This window comes from Camelina sativa, chromosome 10 (assembly GCF_030686135.1).
Source record: "Camelina sativa cultivar CO46 ecotype springtype chromosome 10, ASM3068613v1".
Taxonomy (NCBI): Eukaryota; Viridiplantae; Streptophyta; class Magnoliopsida; order Brassicales; family Brassicaceae; genus Camelina; species Camelina sativa.
In genome coordinates this window covers 4,349,385-4,366,981 of record NC_141889.1, presented here as the reverse complement: position 1 = coordinate 4,366,981, position 17,597 = coordinate 4,349,385, and the positions used below count along the sequence as shown (strand labels likewise).

The 17,597-nt window shown below is 38.7% G+C and overlaps 3 protein-coding genes, 1 non-coding gene and 1 pseudogene across 10 annotated transcripts; 1 reads left to right on the top strand and 4 right to left on the bottom strand.

Moving 5' to 3' along the window:
- Positions 1–183: 183 nt before the first annotated feature.
- LOC104717122 (eukaryotic translation initiation factor) lies at positions 184–4,544 on the bottom strand. The gene is made up of 10 exons (XM_010434651.2): positions 4,231–4,544; positions 3,803–4,002; positions 3,284–3,355; positions 2,982–3,077; positions 2,698–2,841; positions 2,503–2,600; positions 2,313–2,400; positions 1,884–2,234; positions 1,548–1,790; positions 184–1,456 (listed from the first exon to the last, which is right to left on the bottom strand). Exons 1-10 carry the CDS (start codon positions 4,337–4,339, stop codon positions 443–445), a joined length of 2,415 nt encoding a protein of 804 aa, XP_010432953.2. The 5' UTR covers positions 4,340–4,544; the 3' UTR covers positions 184–442.
- LOC147935793 (small nucleolar RNA snoR103) lies at positions 3,463–3,570 on the bottom strand. The gene has a single exon (XR_015569832.1). It is a non-coding gene; the product is annotated as a small nucleolar RNA snoR103 (small nucleolar RNA).
- An 87-nt stretch (positions 4,545–4,631) lies between the features above and the next one.
- LOC104717121 (translation initiation factor IF3-4, chloroplastic) lies at positions 4,632–6,801 on the top strand. Of its 4 annotated transcripts, none has more exons than XR_015568316.1 (9): positions 4,632–5,169; positions 5,252–5,291; positions 5,381–5,440; positions 5,520–5,572; positions 5,661–5,710; positions 5,817–5,869; positions 5,976–6,048; positions 6,152–6,244; positions 6,346–6,801. XR_015568316.1 is itself a non-coding variant. In XM_087468887.1 (9 exons), exons 1-9 carry the CDS (start codon positions 5,073–5,075, stop codon positions 6,511–6,513), a joined length of 663 nt encoding a protein of 220 aa, XP_087325013.1. In that variant the 5' UTR covers positions 4,632–5,072; the 3' UTR covers positions 6,514–6,801. The 4 variants fall into 4 exon arrangements, 2 of the variants coding, with proteins under 2 accessions (XP_087325013.1, XP_010432952.1); XR_015568317.1 differs by having other exon boundaries at positions 5,661–5,751; positions 5,836–5,869; XM_087468887.1 differs by having other exon boundaries at positions 5,257–5,291; positions 5,836–5,869.
- A 3,305-nt stretch (positions 6,802–10,106) lies between these two features.
- Positions 10,107–12,601, bottom strand: LOC104717119 (pentatricopeptide repeat-containing protein At4g30700 pseudogene; annotated as a pseudogene).
- Positions 12,602–12,725: 124 nt separating this feature from the next.
- On the bottom strand, positions 12,726–17,139 carry LOC104717118 (AUGMIN subunit 8-like). Of its 4 annotated transcripts, none has more exons than XR_015568314.1 (7): positions 16,738–17,051; positions 14,000–15,509; positions 13,793–13,924; positions 13,598–13,714; positions 13,417–13,506; positions 13,210–13,317; positions 12,726–13,125 (listed from the first exon to the last, which is right to left on the bottom strand). XR_015568314.1 is itself a non-coding variant. In XM_010434648.3 (7 exons), the coding sequence occupies exons 2-7, from the start codon at positions 15,386–15,388 to the stop codon at positions 13,018–13,020; spliced, it is 1,932 nt and encodes a 643-aa protein (XP_010432950.1). In that variant the 5' UTR covers positions 15,389–15,509; positions 16,738–17,139; the 3' UTR covers positions 12,726–13,017. The 4 variants fall into 4 exon arrangements, 2 of the variants coding, with proteins under 2 accessions (XP_010432950.1, XP_019086644.1); XR_015568315.1 differs by lacking the exon at positions 16,738–17,051 and adding an exon at positions 15,627–16,378; XM_010434648.3 differs by having other exon boundaries at positions 13,793–13,912; positions 16,738–17,139.
- Between the last annotated feature and the right edge of the window lie 458 nt (positions 17,140–17,597).

Genomic DNA, 17,597 nt, shown 5'->3' with positions numbered 1-17,597 from the left:
GAAGGAGATCTTCCAACGACTAGGCATTGTGATGATGAGGTAATCATGACAGCTCATTCATGTTTTTTTATTTATTTTGGGGAAATCTCTTACTGTCACAAGAGACATTTTGTCACGATCCATGGTCGATTAAAAATACTCACATTTTCTTCGACTAACTTCTTGTAAAAAAAATACTTGATATGTAAATTAAACTTTTTTCATTCCAAATAACGAGTACAATTTAACATATTCCCTTTTTTTCCTCATCTTGAACAAAAATGAACTAAGGCACCAAAAATATAAAACACAAATCAAGAAAAACAAAACAGAGTAACAAGATTGAATCTAATCTCGATTACAAGTATGATGTACTTAACATTTAAATGATTTCATGAAAGATCTCACCTGTCTTTTTTTTCCGGGGAGCGTAGGTCTTAAACTGATCTATTGAGATGAAAAACTACACCAAACTACGGCAAGCCTCAACCTCAGCTGCTTGCGTAGCCAGCAGAGACTCACTAACACTCCTTATCACAGCTTCCAAGACTGCTTTCTTGAACCACTCGTCTTCCATTTTCATTAGAATCTCTTTCACCAACTCAAAATCCGATGCTTTGGCCATAACCAAACTACCAAGGATCTCCCCAAAGTTGTTTGGCGCTTTTGGTAGATCGATCCCAATGTCATCGAGCATACACCCGTAAAGCAGACAACCGTTCCCTATGTCTTTAGGAGTTAGAACGTTCTTAGAGACGAGATGTTCCAAGAGTTTGGCCACTGCTTCAACGCAGGGCGGGTTCTTATCCAAGCCGAGGGAGATAGCTTCCTTGACGAGCTCAGGATGGTAAGACGGGCTTTTCAGTTCCTCTACACATTGTAGTGCCTCAGCCAATAGACGGACATTGAAATATTCTTCCAAAAGCGACTTGGTCTTTCTACTGAGCTCTCCTGTGTTCAAGCTAGTAGCTGTAGGAGGAACCACCTCCTTTGGCTGTGGTTGTGGCTGTGGCTTCTCAACTGTTGGTCTGGTCGGGGAAGGAACAGGTTTAGGCGATTGAGCACCATTACCTTGCAAAAGGGCACTTGGTCTACCGTTCATAAGACCTCCACTGCCCTGAGGTAGCAGCCTTGAATTAAACGACAGTGACTTGTCAATGATAACCGGAGACTTCACACGCCCAGTGGGATGTGGATTCTGCCTATTGCCTCTGGGCATGGAACGGGACCGTGCCATCTCCCAACCATCATCATCTGTTACAGGCATCCCTGGCATCTTCCTAGCGCCTGGCATGCCGGGCATCATTCCTCCAGTACCCGAACGTCCAAGGAAGTTTCCAGAACCAAAATTTTCAGCTCCACTGGCATCAGCACCACTACGATTGTTATTATTTCTCATATTCGCCATGGCACCGGGGCGCAACCCAAGATTCTTTTCAGCCTCGGAATGAATCTCAGTGATTTTCTTGGCTTTCATCTGCCATTTTACACAGCAAGAACAAAACGTAAGCACATATAGGTAACTCTGTAAGTAATCACACATAAGAACAGGTACTATAAATTCTTACCTCCTCACGCCTTGGTACCCACTTGTTAACTCGCAGATCAATAACATTACGGACCATAAATCTCATGCGTGGCGGAAGCATCGGATGCATTGCTAGTTCCTTCAAACGCAAGAAGTACATGTCGTTTATACCCCGTGATCTTGGACTCTCATCTAGTTGTTTCCCGATGGTGATGAAAAACTGACAGAGAGCCTCTACATCTTCCTCCCCTGGGCAAGCTTTATTGTCCTGTCCTAAAAGCTCCTGTAACCAGACAAAAATTTACCATGAGCTCTACAGACGAAGTATTACATGCAATACATTAAAGGTACTAAAGCAAAGTGCAACTCATAATACTTGAACGATGTGATGAACTATCTTCTCGGGCACCATTTTCTGCTTCAGAAGTTCACCAATTAAACGAATATTTCCTAGTGTTCGTAGCTTCGCCATTCTTTCCTTGTCCCTTCGTTCCATTTCTTGCTCTGGATCAGTCATCCGTCTGACTTCTTCCTTCAACATGTGAGCGCCTTCAAATGCTTCTTGGCAATTATTCAAAAGCACTCTTTTGAATGTTATTTCTTTTCCATCAGCTTCCTCCGATGGAAACGAAGGGAGCTTTCCATTGATGTCACAACACAAAAGAGCGTACATCTGACAAAATGTGGGCTCGAGTACAGCCTTCTCAAATATCAGCTGTATCACTCCCTGAGTTTAGAGATAAAAAAAAATCAGGCCATGAAAAGAGAGTTACAAACAAACCAATGAACACGGAACTTGGAATACCTTTAGAATTTCTGCAGAAGTGATACCAGAGTCAATTAATTGACCTTTGAGGAGATCGTACTTCTCAGGAGTCAGCTTGTTCAGAATACTAGAGAGAAGTAGAATTAGATGAATCAGTCAACTATATAAAGCAAATAATCCCAAACAAAAAGACAAACATTCATTATAGTCATGAAGAAGGATGCAATACCCTTTCACGGTCTTGAGGACTTGGTCCTTTTCTGATAGCGTTCCTCTTCTAGCCGACCATGGGACTTCTGCTTTCACCAGCGCAGGAGGAGGGCCAGACTGTTTCAGTAAGTTATCATGTGAGTTACAAGCCATAACAACACAAAAGAAAACTAAGGTATTGTCTCAATAAAGTGTCAGAATAGTCAACACTTACTCCTTGAATTGATCCAGTATGCGCATTTCTAGGTTCGCGTTGGTCATCCCTTGACTTTTCTTTACTTGGGGAAGCAATTGGTGCACGACTGTGCCAATCGCGGTTGTCAGGCTCTGTGAAACGATTCTGGAGTGGATTTGCAAGCTGAAAACAACAAACAAGAAGGAGGGTATAAAATCTGATGCTAGCAACATAATAAATTAGTCAAGTGTCCTTGGTTTATCGACAAATGTAGACAATAAAATGAAAAACAGAGGGAAGAGGGGGAAGAGGAAACCACTCACCTTACTTTCTGAGTGGCTCCAGCTCTGCTCTTCGCCAAAAAGATCAGATGAAATCTCCTGACTGAGCTTCAGGATTTCATCAGAGACTTGGATCGCCTGCATAACAAAAAATGGTTAATGACTAAGTTCAAGGGTATATAATCATAAAGAACCTACATCAAGAATCATCTTGGACCTCAAGGATGCTAACCAGTATGAGACAGTTAATTCAGAGCATAGCACATAATTATTACCTCTCTGAGTAAAACATAGAAACCAAAAAAGCAACTTGACTAATCTACGCATGAAAAGTAAGTAATTACCTCTCTAAGCTGAAGCAGCTGTTCTCGGGTGAACCTCAAAAGCTCACGACCCTCAAACCGTGAGTCTCCTCTCTACAAAACATATACAAGTCATTAAACTTCAACCTCAGAATTCAAAACGACAGATGAAAAACAAGATTAGATTTTGAACGAGTGAGCTCAAATCAATAGTACATCAGTTATATATGTAGGTCCTTTATGAGCATCAAAAACTAATAGAATGCCCACCTAAAAAGCCTACAAGTATTGATTTATGTCCACATTTACAGCAAGGTCACATCGTTTAAGCGCCCCACCAAGAATTAGGACAGATTGCATGATGTTCAACATACAAAAAAAACATTAACTCTCAACCAATAAGAATCAGCTATAAAAGATCCAAACTTTATCCACAAACCAATTCAATACCACAAGAACGAATCCACCCCTCAAAATTTACAGCTCATCTAACTCATAAGAACGTGACAACATTAAAAAAAATCAACACACAACAACAACAAAAACAGAGGATTTATCAACCTTAACGGCAAAAGAAGGAGCGTCTCCGCCATTGGTAAGATCTGAGGAAGAAGATAAGGAAGAGCGTGGGGCAAAGAGTCTACTTCCTCCACGACCACCTCCAGGCCTCAAGCTCAACACAGATTCACCTTGCTGCATCACTCGAATCTTTCGTTCACGGTAAAAAGGAAAGGACAGAAACAGAGTCGGTTCTGAAGAAACTGCAAACAAAACCCACTAAATCACTGTCACACACAGCAATCAACTCGACACAACAAAGTATTACAGATTGAATCAGCACACAACTTAATCTAGATGGTAAAGTTGCTACAAATACGCAGACAGTAAAAGTTTTATCAATCGAGACAGAGCTATTGGAAAAAGGAAGAACAATGATGACGTCTAGCAATGCGAAAGAAGTATTGAATCTGAGAATGCTTTTGCTTTACCTGAGAGAGAGTTTGAGAGGAAGAGAGAAGAGAGAAAGAGAGAAAGAGAGAGAGCGCGGCGCAGAGCGTTGAAGCTGTTTTTATTGTTCTTTTTAGCATGCCCAACCATTTTTTTAGGGTTTGGGCCAAAAAAAAAAAAAAAAAAAAAGCTAAACCATTTTAGAAAACATGATTAAATTAAACATTAAACCATTGTTATTTAAAAATACTGATACTAATGTATAAATTTGTTGTAATATAATAACTTTACTGCTGCTTTATTAGTGAATAAAAGAAATTATCACTTTCACTTGAATTAAATTCTGAACAAACCTAAAATATGACCAAAAAATTAATGTTTTTGTTATTACTATTAGTGATATTGTACTATTAAAAGTAGAGAGCACATCAATCACATTCTCAAAGATAAAATTAATTTTTATGCTTACGCGAAGCAGAACAAAAAGTACATTACATAATACTGTATGTCACTTTCTAATCAATAAGCTAATTCACAATTTCTCTGTTTCAATTATCAAAAAAAAAAAGGCAAAATCTTTTTTAAAAATTAGATCTTTTTCAGTCTGGTGTGTGTAATATTCTGGATAAGATGATTTTTTTTTTGTTTCCTTCTGAATCTGATCTGTCAAATTGGTAGAGAGAGAGAGCCATGGCTGTGATCACGAGCACTGTCGGATTCAACGCCATTCTCGCCGCCGGAGCCATCAAAAGTAAAACGGTGTCGCATCGTACATCCTCTGTTAAATCTAAGCTCTTTGGTCTCAGATTCTATCTAGTAGCCGAACTGTCTATTGTTTCTCTCTCCCCTTATCATCGTCGTTGCCCTGTTATCACCTGCCGTTATGGTGGTGGCGGCGGAGGTGCTCGCTTTCCCGGAGATAGGAGAGGTAGGCAGAAAGAATCAGAGGATGATGATGCGCTTGATATCTCAGCTATCAGGTAAATTTGGAAACTTTCACTGGATTAATGAAATTTTGATATGATTCTGATGTATAGTACTGATAATTTTCAAATTGAGTAGGTCAGCCACTGTTAGGCTTATTGATGATCAGCAGAACATGGTAATTGAAGTGTCTCTTAGAGTTATACAACTTTTGATTTCAGCTAAAAACAGAACCAATCATATATTTTTTGTTTCTTTGTTTTGTAGATTGGTTTAGTTTCCAAAGATGAAGCGGTTCGAAGAGCTGAAGAAGCTGAGCTTGATCTGGTTTGTGTTTCTTTTGGAATCTTTATCTATCTTAGTATTATTATCAATAAGTATCTCGTACGCCGGAATTGGTTTTCAGGTGATTCTTTCGCCGGATGCAGATCCTCCGGTTGTCAAAATGATGGATTACAGGTATACTATTATCTAAAGAATGATAATTTGTACCATATGGATTGTGTATAGAGGGGAATGATTCTTTTCCTTTTTGTCTCATTATCAGTAAATACAGATACGAACAGCAAAAGAGGAAAAAGGAACAGCAGAAGAAAAGTATATGATCATCCTTCTCTGCTTATTAACTGGAAGATAATGTTAAAACTATAAGCTCACTTACTTGTGTCGTATTTACATGGCTGAATGGATTGTGTAACCGAAGCTTTGTTCTTATATGTCAGCTACTCGCATGGACTTGAAGGAGCTTAAAATGGGGTAAATAAATATGAGCCTCTCTTTTGTTTGTGCCATTATGCATTGTGATGACTTTGTATAGAACTGCTTCTTTTCAAAAGGTTTCTGATTTTTGTTTCTACGGTAGTTATAACATCGATCAGCATGACTATTCTGTACGCATGAGAGCAGCTCGGAAGTTCTTGCAAGATGGTGACAAGGTTGTTCCCATTTACTTTTTCTGCGTTAGTACCGGAATATTTTAGGGCGAGTTCTGTCCATTCTGATTACATTATACTGCTGTGACTCTTGTAATGAACTCAGGTTAAAGTGATTGTGAACATGAAAGGCCGGGAAAACGAGTTTAGAAATATAGCTATTGAGCTCCTTAGACGTTTTCAGACTGAAATAGGAGAGGTCTGTATTGTCCTCTACTCTTTTTTCTTATTGAAGTTTGGTATTGAATTGGCATGTGAATTGCCCCACCTGAATGGATCGTGTTTGTCAACATCCTGCAGCTTGGAACTGAGGAGAGCAAAAACTTCCGGGACAGAAATTTGTTTATCGTCTTGGTGCCAAACAAGGAACTTATTCGGAAAGTGCAAGAAGCGCCCTCAAAAAAGAAGAAAAAGCCAGCGGATGATGAAGTTAGAGCAGCAGGTATAACAGCAACGCAAGATATATGATACGCAATTGTCTGATATCAAATTAATCACCGGATAAAGATTGGAGTGCTAGGCATAATTGTCTGAAGATATGATATCTGGTAAATATTCAGGGAGTTTGATAAATTTATGTATAGTTCTTCTTTCTACTATGCTGGTTACACTTCCCATGTATCTGTAACCATAGAAATAGATTTTATTCGAATGTAAGATCTTCCCTCAACACTTTTTTGTATACCTTAAGTTTTCAACATTTAAACATAGTCAAATAGATTGTAACAAGTAATCAAAACTTGTTGAGTCAGAAAAGAATGAGTAGAGTTTGACTTGTGTTGGGGCCAGAAACAGGTCACTACCAATAATGTCCGCATGAACAGTCGAATAGACACCATAAGTGATGGAAGCAGTTGGCATCTCTGTGATCTTTGAGATGAGTTTGGTTGCGGTGTGACAGTCTTGTCTAAATCACACCCAAAGATTCTTTATGATTCGGATTTCAGTTCCTGGCTCAGTGGCTATGACTCCAAAGGCAATGGCTAGGCCTCACAACATAAATTTGTAAACAATTATTACCTCTCGGGCCATATAACCTTTTTTTTTTTTTATAAGAAAAGTAAGATATTCCTCGACTTTTTATGTAATACCTAAGTTTTGAACTGAAGAAAGGAAATATATCGAATAAATAAACACATGTGTGTCTTCTGGGTTGTGAGATGACGGAACCGTTTCCTCAAGAAGCTCTTACCTTGAAGATGATGGCTTTGTTTGCGGCTTCGATAACTTGAAATGCTCGGAGATAAGGATATCGAATTACTATTATTCTCTTAGCTAGATATGAAACTACGTGAGAACAGAGTTAGAAATAGAGAAGAAAGAAAATGTCTTTTAACATTGTTCTCTGGCTAGTCTCTGATTCAACAAAAATATATATCTTATCAAATGTTTATCTGAATTTTCTTTATTTTAGATATGAGAAATGTATATAGGAAGACTTTAATGACCCTTCCTAGTCTTTTGTTTTAAGAATATCAGAGTCATTTACTTTTTAAAATAATGACTTTGTTAAGGACCGGAACATCCTACGGTGCGCCTGAAACAGTTTTATACATGCTCTTATGTTTAAACAGTTTTATGTTCAAAAGTACGCGCATGAATATCCTTAGATTATCTCTCCTCACCGGTTTGGTGCTCAGAGCTTTTGTTAACCGGCCGTCAAACACTAACAACGCCGTTGTCTTGAGTGGCCCATGAAGAAGATGTATTAGGTCTATTATATCAAGTGAAATAGTGTAAACTATACGACCATCCTCATTGGAAAACTATAATCTCTCTTCCTTGAACTATTATATTAGTGACTCAAACCCTTTTGATTTTATCTTAATGAGCCGATCAACACATAATTTTATAAAAACAATTACCATCTTGCAGGATTAGATGCACGCATCTGATATAACTTACCTGAAATGTAAAAACACAGAGTCTCCAAGATCCAAACGAAAGCTATTTCACTTAATCCAAACGAAGGCTATTAAACGAATGAATCAGTTTCTAAGGCTTCATGAGCATAGAAGGGAGAAGAATCAATTTCCACGGCTTCACAAGCAAAGATGACGAATGAATCAGAAATTTTCCAACAATCATTGGGTGAATCAGGAGCCCTCGATACCATTACCCCACCAGACGACACGAAACGTGTGGCCATTCCACACGCTCATCACTCTACGAAGAAAGTAAAAGACCCAAAAATCAAGAAGACGTTTATAGTGGTGCAAGTGACGGATGTGGTAGTGACAAGTGAGGAAAAAGAAGGCAAATGCTCTCTCAACCTGGTGGTCGGCGATGAGACCCACGACCTAGCAAAGGTGGCTGCCTGAAGACTGGAGAGAGAGAGCCGGTAATAAAAGCGATCGGTAATCTCAGTAACTCTGCAAGGCTCTCACTTATGTAAAGTCCAACTCCCACATATCCCAATAATGGCACGATTGTCATGAGCGAATTAACGTAGCTTTTGGTTCTGTCGAATGTCATGCTTCATGTGTATTGAAAAATATATTTGTCCAAGGTCACAAAATAATAAAAAGTTATAAAGTCATATATCTATTTAGCTAGATTATATATTTAGTTTGAAAATGTGTTTTCACTTTTTCTTTAAAAAATCCATGATATTTTTATTTGTTATTAATTCTTCTTATTTCATATTTCTTAATTTATATGTTTATAATAATAGAGTATTATATAATGTATTAGATATTTGAAAGGAAAATGAAAAACAGCATGAAATTTGAGAACTTGTATTAAAATTTTATACGAAAATATTTTTTTAATGCTAATGTAACAATAAAAAAAAAGATGATATGATATTTGATAGTCTATTTTATGTGTTATAAAAACATAATACGTACAAATATTTTACTTATGTTTTGCTTATTTTTTTGTTATTTTCTTTTTCATATTAAAAAATATATGTAAGATGTTACATAAATGCAAAATCATATCTACTAAATTAGTTGAAAAATACTTAATTATATGTAATACATTTTCAATTTTATGATGTTAGAAATCGTTTGAGAAAATTTCTGATTCATTCGTCAGCTTTGCTTGTGAAGCCGTGGAAATTGATTCTTCTCTCTTCTATGCTCGTGAAGCCTTGGAAACTGATTCTTTTAATAGCCTTCGTTTGGATCAAGTGAAATAGCCTTCGTTTGGACTTTGGAGACTCTGTGTTTTTACATTTCAGGTAAGTTATGTTAGATGTGTGCATATAATCCTGCAAGATGGTCCGAGAGGATGCAATTTTTTTGACAAATTATGTTTTGATCGGCTCATTAAGATAAAATCAAAAGGATTTGAGTAGTCACTAATATAATAGTTTAAGGAAGAGAGATTATAGCTAGTTTTCCAATGACGATGGTCGTGTAGTTTACACTATTTCACTTGATATAATAGACCTAATAGATCTTCTTCATGGGCCACTCACGGCCAGTTAACAAAAGCTCTGAACGCCGTGAGGAGAGATAATCTAAGGATCTTCATGCGTGCCTTCCAAGTGAGAGTGCTATATATGTTTTTGTTTAGAGATTTCATTATATATGTACCCTTTTTTTTTTTTACATAAGAGCATGTTTATATATTTAATTTTATGTACTTTTAAACATAAAACTGTTTAATCATTATGAGCATGTATAAAACTGTTTCAGGCGCCAGGCCCGGCCCACAGGGAAAACCACTGAAATCAAGGATTCGGGCCTCTAATTTTGAAGGCTTTTTACATATAAATCTTTTAAACAATAAGGTCTTTTTTTGTGGATGAGATATATATAAGAGCTAAATACTTATATGTAAAAGGCCTTTTGTTTTTGTTAGATATGTGAAAAGCCTTTAAAATTGTGGGCTTCTATAGAAAACTTAATTTTAAAGCAACTAAAGCACAAAAAATGCATTTTTTAATTTTTTTGCATAGGGCACTTGTTAATGTCGGGCCGGCACTGTCAGGCGCACACTAGGATGTTCCTTAACAAAGTCATTATTTTAAAAAGTAAATGACTCTGATATTCTTAAAACAAAAGACTAGGAAGGGTCATATAGATTGCAACAAGTAATCAAAACTTGTCGAGTCAATAAAAGAATTTTCGATTATGAGTGATATAATGTTACAGGATGACTAGTGTCTAGGCCAAAAAACAAGTCACTACCAATAATCTCCGCATGAACAGACACCATCTTTGAAGTGATGGAAGCGGTTGGCATCTCTTACAACAATCACTCTCCCTGTAATCTTTGAGATGAGTTTGGTTGCGGTGTGACAGTCTAAACAGACCCGAAGATTCTTTATGATCCGGATTTCAATTCCTGGCTCAGTGGCTATGAGTCCAAAGGCAATGGCTAGCCTCTCGCTGTGAACCTTCACCATGAGCTCCCTTTCTTCATCCTCCACATCGTGCAGGGCCAACTCAGTCTCGGGTTGATACCCAGCTTCCCTCATCTTCCCTTCGAGCTTCTCCAGTCTCTCATAGATTGCTTTTACTTGTGGATGTGACTGATCACCTGAGGTGAAGACATGAGGCGTCTCATCTATTTCTATTAAGGTATATCCAGGAGCTTTGGCTAGTTTCCTATTCTTGGCGGTTTGTCTAACCGTAGCAGCCTGTGGATAGTTTCTATCAGCTGAGTGAATATTCGACAGCAAAACATGGTATCCTACATTGTCTGGATCTAGCTCAAACAGTTTCTCAGAGACTGTTCGGGCGAGGTTTGTGTCTTTATGAATCCTACAAGCTCCTAGCAGTGTCTCCCACACAGATGGACCAGGCTCAATTGGCATTTCCTCTATAAACTTCAATGCTCTCTGTAAGTGTCCTGCTCGGCCAAGAATATCAACCACACAAGCGTAATGCTTGACTGATGGTTCAAAACCATACCGGTGGATCATGGAATTGAATATATCATCACCTTCTTTGACAAGGCCAGCATGACTACAAGCGTAAAGAACGCAGAGGAAAGTGACTGGTGTTGGTGGAATGCCCGAATTCAACATCTCAGAGAAGATACTCAGAGCTTCTTGTCCATGTCCATGAAGCCCATAACCAGAAATCATTGTGTTCCATGTAACTTCATTCTTCCTCGGCATCAAGTCAAACAACCGGCGTGCTTCCCCAATGCTTCCGCACTTTGCATACATACCAATCAAAGCTGTAGACACATATATGCTAGACTCAAAATCTGTGCTCTTAACTAAATCATGTACCCATTTTCCCAAACTCAACACTCCTAGCTGTGCACAAGCCGACAGAATACATGTTATAGTGGTAGGGTTTGGACTGAACTCAGACTTCTGCATTGCTCTAAAGAGAGATATTGCGTCCTCTGTCAAACCGTTTTGGGTGTAACCCGATATCATTGCATTCCAAGATGGCAAGCTTCTGTCCGGAGCTTCATCAAAAAGCTTCCGGGCTGATTCTATCTCATTCAATTTACTGTAAACCGTAATAAACGCGGTTGAGACAGATGTATGAGACAGGAAATTTGATTTCAAGCTGTAACCATGAATGGCATATACAAGCATAAGATGACCAGAGACAGGGATCAGACTCATTAGCGTGCTTGAGTTCAACCTTTTTCCTGATAGCAACAGCTCTTGAAACAGGCTTAAGGAGAGCTTGGTCTCCCCATTGGATGTGTACCCATGAATCATTGCGTTGTAAGCTACTACATCTGGTCTATGAAACTCACGAAACAGAGTACTTGCCATTTTAATCTTTCCACACTTTGAGTATAGTGAAACCGGTAAGAACATAATCGTGGGAGTAGCAGCCAGTTTTTGTGGCAAGACTATGGATTTGCATCCCGAGTCTCAGCTCCTGCAACTCTGCAACAGCGGGGAGAATATCAAGCAGAGTTGTTGTGTCCAAACGTATACAACTCTCACTGATCAAATCCCTGAAAACCTGAATAGCTTCCTCATACATTTCATTCTTTCGGTACCCAGAGATCATCGTGTTCCACAAAATTGTGTCCCTCTCAGGCATTCTGTCGAACACCTTCTTAGCATCTCCGACTCGCCAAAACTTGAAGTACATCTTGACAATGTTCGACCCAAGAAGCAATTCTGAGTCACACCCATCAACGACGGCTTGACCATGAATAACACAGCCAGCTCTCTCGTCATGAAACCCAGAAGCAGCCGAGATAGCGAAGGCGTAGGTTGAGCTGTTGGGCTTGAGATCAGTGGATTTCCTCAGGTGAGCGAACACAGAGAGCGAAAAGTGAGGCGACTCGTTAACGGAGAAGCCGCGCATGAGGACGTTGAAAAGGAACACGTCAGGTCTTCTAACGGAGAGGAAAAGGTCGCGTGCGTAGTAAATGGCGCCGAGGTCTGAGAGTCGTTGGGTAAGCTTGGTGAGCAATGAGATATCGTTTCGGAAGCCATAAAGAATGATCTGAGCATGTGTTTGGGCAAGGTGAGATACAGAAGTTGATCTTTTGAAGAGATCAAGAAAGTTGTTTTTGCTTGCGACCGTTGTCTCGGCCGTGGCGGCCGATACGGTCCGTAGTAGCATTTGCCGTGTTTTGCCTTTTTTCAAAGAACACGACACAACATCAAATTTAAAACATTAGTATTATTTTATAACTTAATATTTTTGATCGTGTCAAGTGTCAACTGTTAAGTATAAGCAACTCGAGAACCAATTTTAACATCAGTTTTATTATTTAGGTGAAGAGGAGATACGATTATGTTTTTGTTAGTGATTTCTAAACTCTATATACTGTAATAAAAACCCACATCAGAGATTACAAGTGAACAATTAAATTTCCTGTTCTTATATATCCTAAGACTTTCGAACTCGTGATCTTTCACTTCCTTTTTCTCTTCCTACGCTACTGTTTCATACCCAAAAACGAAGAAGAAAACTTCAACAAGCAAAGATCAAAAAAGGATCTCGACAAGAGAAATGTTGGCATCAAAGAGCAATTTACAGGTGATTCAGTGTTGAACGTGTAGTAACTGTAAGCTTTTGTTATTCATCATCATGGCCATGGAAATTTGCTTAATGGCAACAATGGAGGAGTCTCCACTGCATTTTCTCCTTCTCGCTTAGTTTGTATCAGATGAGTCCTCAGACTACACTCTTCTATCTGTTCCATGCGATCATATCTCGGTTTAAATTCAATTTATCACAATCAGTTTTTCATTAAATTATTGGATTTTTTCTTGGTTACCTGCATGATCGCGGTTGCGGCCAGAAGATCTTCGCATTTTCCTTGCATAGAACTCTCTTTTGTAACTACAGCAGCTAGTTCGGTGACCATTTTGTTCATCTCCTCCACCTGCGAATACAAATCATAAAGAGCAATGCACCCGCTTGAGAGTTATGTCAAGACGATAGATTTGCAAAAAAAAAAACAGATTTTTATAGAAGGTCTCACCTTTGAGAGTAAAGAACAAATGGACGATCCCATAGCCTGCATTACATCGAGGGCCGAGGACATAGCTGTTTTCAAAGATTCGACGTCCGCCTGTAGTAAGAGAAGTTATAAATGATAACTATTATTCTTGATCTTCTAAACTTAAGTTTCCATGAGTGTTCGCAGAAGTAAGAATATATACTTTTGTTCCTCCAGTCGCTGGAAGTCGGAGAGTATTTGCTTCTAAATCTGCAATGGCTCCAACTAAAGAACTAACATGGTCTCTTTCAAGTGTGGCCCAATCTTCAAGGCTCGCCATCTGTGGACATATTTATGCATAAGCATTGGATGATCTGATAAATGCAAAGCCAGTATATAACGTAGAGAGAGAACCTACCTGATTGTTTAATAGTGAGTTGAGTTTGATCTCTAGATTTAGCTGTTGTAAGCCAATCCTTTGCCTAGTCACATCATCCTGTAGTTCTGATATCGCATGCCACACATTGAATAAGGTTTCCTGAAGTCAAAACTTCAATTTTCAGACGTCTTTAGATCAATCAGTTGAAGCAACGGTCATGTTAGAGAGGACGGAAATGTTATATACCTCGGAAGTTAATCTTTGAATATACATTACAGATTCAGCTCGTGCAATTGCAAACCGCCACTGTAAGTATCTATTGTGGAGCAGGCGCAGTTGATGAACATCTTCGATGTAGCTTGCTTTTTTGCCTTTCTTGACATCCGTGATGAAGCTGAGCACTGAAGTTGTGGTACTGGATTGTGTGGAAGTGCTGGTTTGTCTTATCCGTGAAGGACTTACCCCTCTTGAAGGTGGAGTTGATGGTCGAGCAAAACAGGAGGTATTTGTGCCACGCGAAGGAATTAACCCTCTCGAAGGACTTAAACCTCTTGTAGGACTCAATCCTCTTGAAGGGCTTATTCCTCTCGCTGGACTCACTCCTCTCGAAGTACTCATGCCTCTAGAAAGAGACGATGAAGACGAAAACGATGTTCTACTTGGTGAAGCTGGGCGAGATCCAGGAGCAGACAATGGATGCAACCTAGCTACAGCCGTTGCTAAGGTTTCTCTATCTAACGACCCTGAAGACAAAAGTCTTTGATCCCCAGAAGATCGAGCTATGTTATTATCTTCCGACTTTGTTGGAGACAACAATCCACCATTACTAGATGTGTTACTCGAAGTTTTATGCAAAGGTCTCGAACTGCTGGACAAAGGTAGTGACATTCTTCTAAGAGACGGCCCCATTCCAGGCCCTGAAGTTGGTAGACCCCTTGAAGCCTTATCCCCAAGATCCAAGCTTCTGTTCAAGGAATTCGAAGTGATCTTTCCACCAATTCTACTAGGCCACCGATGCTGTTCTATCAACCGACTATGAGGACCATCTGAAGGTTTCGAGTTCTCTGAAAGATCAGACACATTATTCTTCCCTTTCAATGGACTTCTTTTCCTCTCTGGCGTAGGTTTCCTTGATACAGGGGTCGTTTCAGCCTTCTGCTTTTGAGCTATATTCGAAGAAGGTCTCAATGTCCGATCAACCGAAGAACTACTAACTGGTTTCTCCTTTTTACTAACAGGGACAGAAACCGAATCCGACTGAAACGAAACACTGAGGCTTCTCATAGTGGAAGGCCATAAGCTTTCAGGCAAACGACCTGTAGAGAGCCTCCTAGATGAAGCTGGTAAGTCTATAGACAAGTCACGTATCGGTGTGGAGGGACTAGTAGGAGAAGGAGGTGTTGAAGGACGCTTCCTCTCTGCTGAAACTGCTCTTTTCGCAACCACGGATTGAGAGCTTGAAGACACGGTTGGCCTTGTGACGCTTGGGGAAGGGCATCGCCCCGTTTTGGTTGGCGTAGGTGATCTGTATCTTGAACTGAACTCAGACGTTCGAGGACGGCGACTGACAGGAACTGCATTATTCTTCTCTGATGGAACAAGACGCCGCCTTGTAGTATCTGTAGCTACGTCCATTCAAGCTCACAAAACCAAACTTGCATTGATTGGATTTAGCAGTTCATGCCTCTCGTTTAGTTATGCATTCGAGCTAAACAATTAAAAAAGCTCCAGTTGCTGTAAAAGCAGTCCCTTTATTCTGCAAGAAAACCAAAACACAGGAGAAAAGGTAAGATACCTCACAGATAGGCCATGCGAAGAAAAGAGCAAAGAATAATAAACCAGCCCAGATAAACAAAAGTAAAAAAGATTCTACCTTTACAACAGAAACCCATATCAAGACTCCAACATGGATTATCCAATTCAAAAAGGGTAACAAACTAAGAAACAAAAGCAGAACCAAATGCAAACTAGAAAACCAAGAAGGTGCTGAGAACTAACAATGGAAAGGGATAAGAAAGTTTGAAAAAAAAACAGTGGTCAACCAAGAGAGAAAGGTGGGTCAAGTTCTAACTAGTTAGTTGCAGATTCACAACATCAGGGGATATTTTTTTTATTAAATCGAAAATGAAACAGAGGAAGAATCTTTTGCAGTGTCTTTGTCATGGCAGTGCCATGGTGAGATATGTGCTGGAAAATTAAATGGTGTGATATAGGTTCAATCTCTAAAGAGACCAAAACTTCATCTTCTTTCCATCAACATCACAACACCTCAAAAGAAACTCCCTTTTATCACAACACCTTCCAAACAGTAAACTTACTAAATTTAAGCAGCTAGAGATTTTAATAAAACTAGTTAGTGTCACATTGTAATGATTTTTAGTAAGTAGTAGTAGTAGTTTAAGAAACACATTTAACCAATTAGCAAAAATGGACAATTGACAGATAATTTTGGTGTTTTCTCCAGATAAGGGACCACGTGGATTGAAGAATCAAGAACCAGTGCCCACTCTCCGAGAGCAAATCACCGGGTGTGATTGATTGATTGATGAAATTGAGAAAAGTTTTATCGAGAAAGTGAAGGATGAAGGGAGAGAAACAATGGGAAGGATTGAAAAAACAAAACACAAACTTTTTCTGGTTCTGAGTGGAAACAATGAGATGGTTCTGACGAAGAATCCAAAAGTGAAATTTGTCAGATACTGACACGACCTGTGTCTCTCTATGACACAGACTCGTTTATTCGATCATCAAAATTTAGTAACTTTTATGAAAAATTAGAAATTAGAATCAAAACCAAAGTCATTTCCTTTTTTTATTTCTAACAAAATCAATCTCAGATCGCAGTAATTAGGTATTACCCAGAAACTCTAGGGTTCTTCCGATTTTGTTTAAAAAATAATCAAAATTGGGATTGTTACACACAAATGTAGAAGCTAAAGTTTAGAGATCCGATGAATCTGAGGTCGGAAAATTAAAAATCTTACCCGTAAGGATACGAAAAAGGTTCCCGTGATAGGCTTCGAGATCACAATTGGGATATACGAACGCGATCGGAATTGATTAACACCACCGTCAACAAAAAGTTTCGCCGATAATGAAGAATGGTCGTGTGGATTAAAATATATTTCTATAAAAAAAAAAAAAAGCAAACGCCGGAGATAGAATTGTTCGGACGATTCAGGGAGAGAGATTTGGGTGCCAGAGAGAGAGAGAGAGAGAGAGAGAGATCAAAGAGAGAGAGAGAGAGAGATCAAAGAGAGAGAAAGAGGGCGTTATTTTCGCGCCACCTAATTTTGATATTAAAGAGTCTTTATTTATTTATTTTATAGCCTTTTTGCTCGTAGATGTCATTACAACTATACATTGACAAAAGTAACATTGTTGTTATAGATAGATTGGAGCTTTTGAGTTGCGACTAATGTTTGAGTTTTCGAGTTCTGTCCGGTTTGATAATTTTAGAAATAACAAAACCGATTTAGTTGTTTTTCCATTTTGAGTAAACCATTATCTAAATTGAACCGGAATTCTTCTTTTTTTTTTTTTTTATCTACCTAAGTACCAATAGAAATTAGTTTAATCATATGCATAAAAGAGAATAAAAAATAATATTTGAAATGGATCGAGACAAAACGTGACAAGTTTATGGCAACTGAACTGATTGCTTTGAGTTGTTTCTTTTTTAACACTTTTGAAAAAAAAATAATAATAATAATACGAAAATTGGCATTTTACACCGAAAGCTTAGGTTTACTTTTCCCACCCAACCTTACCTATATTCATAAGGAAGAAGCTCTTAGACATCATGGAGACATGGACTCTAAAATATATAGGGATATATTGAAAA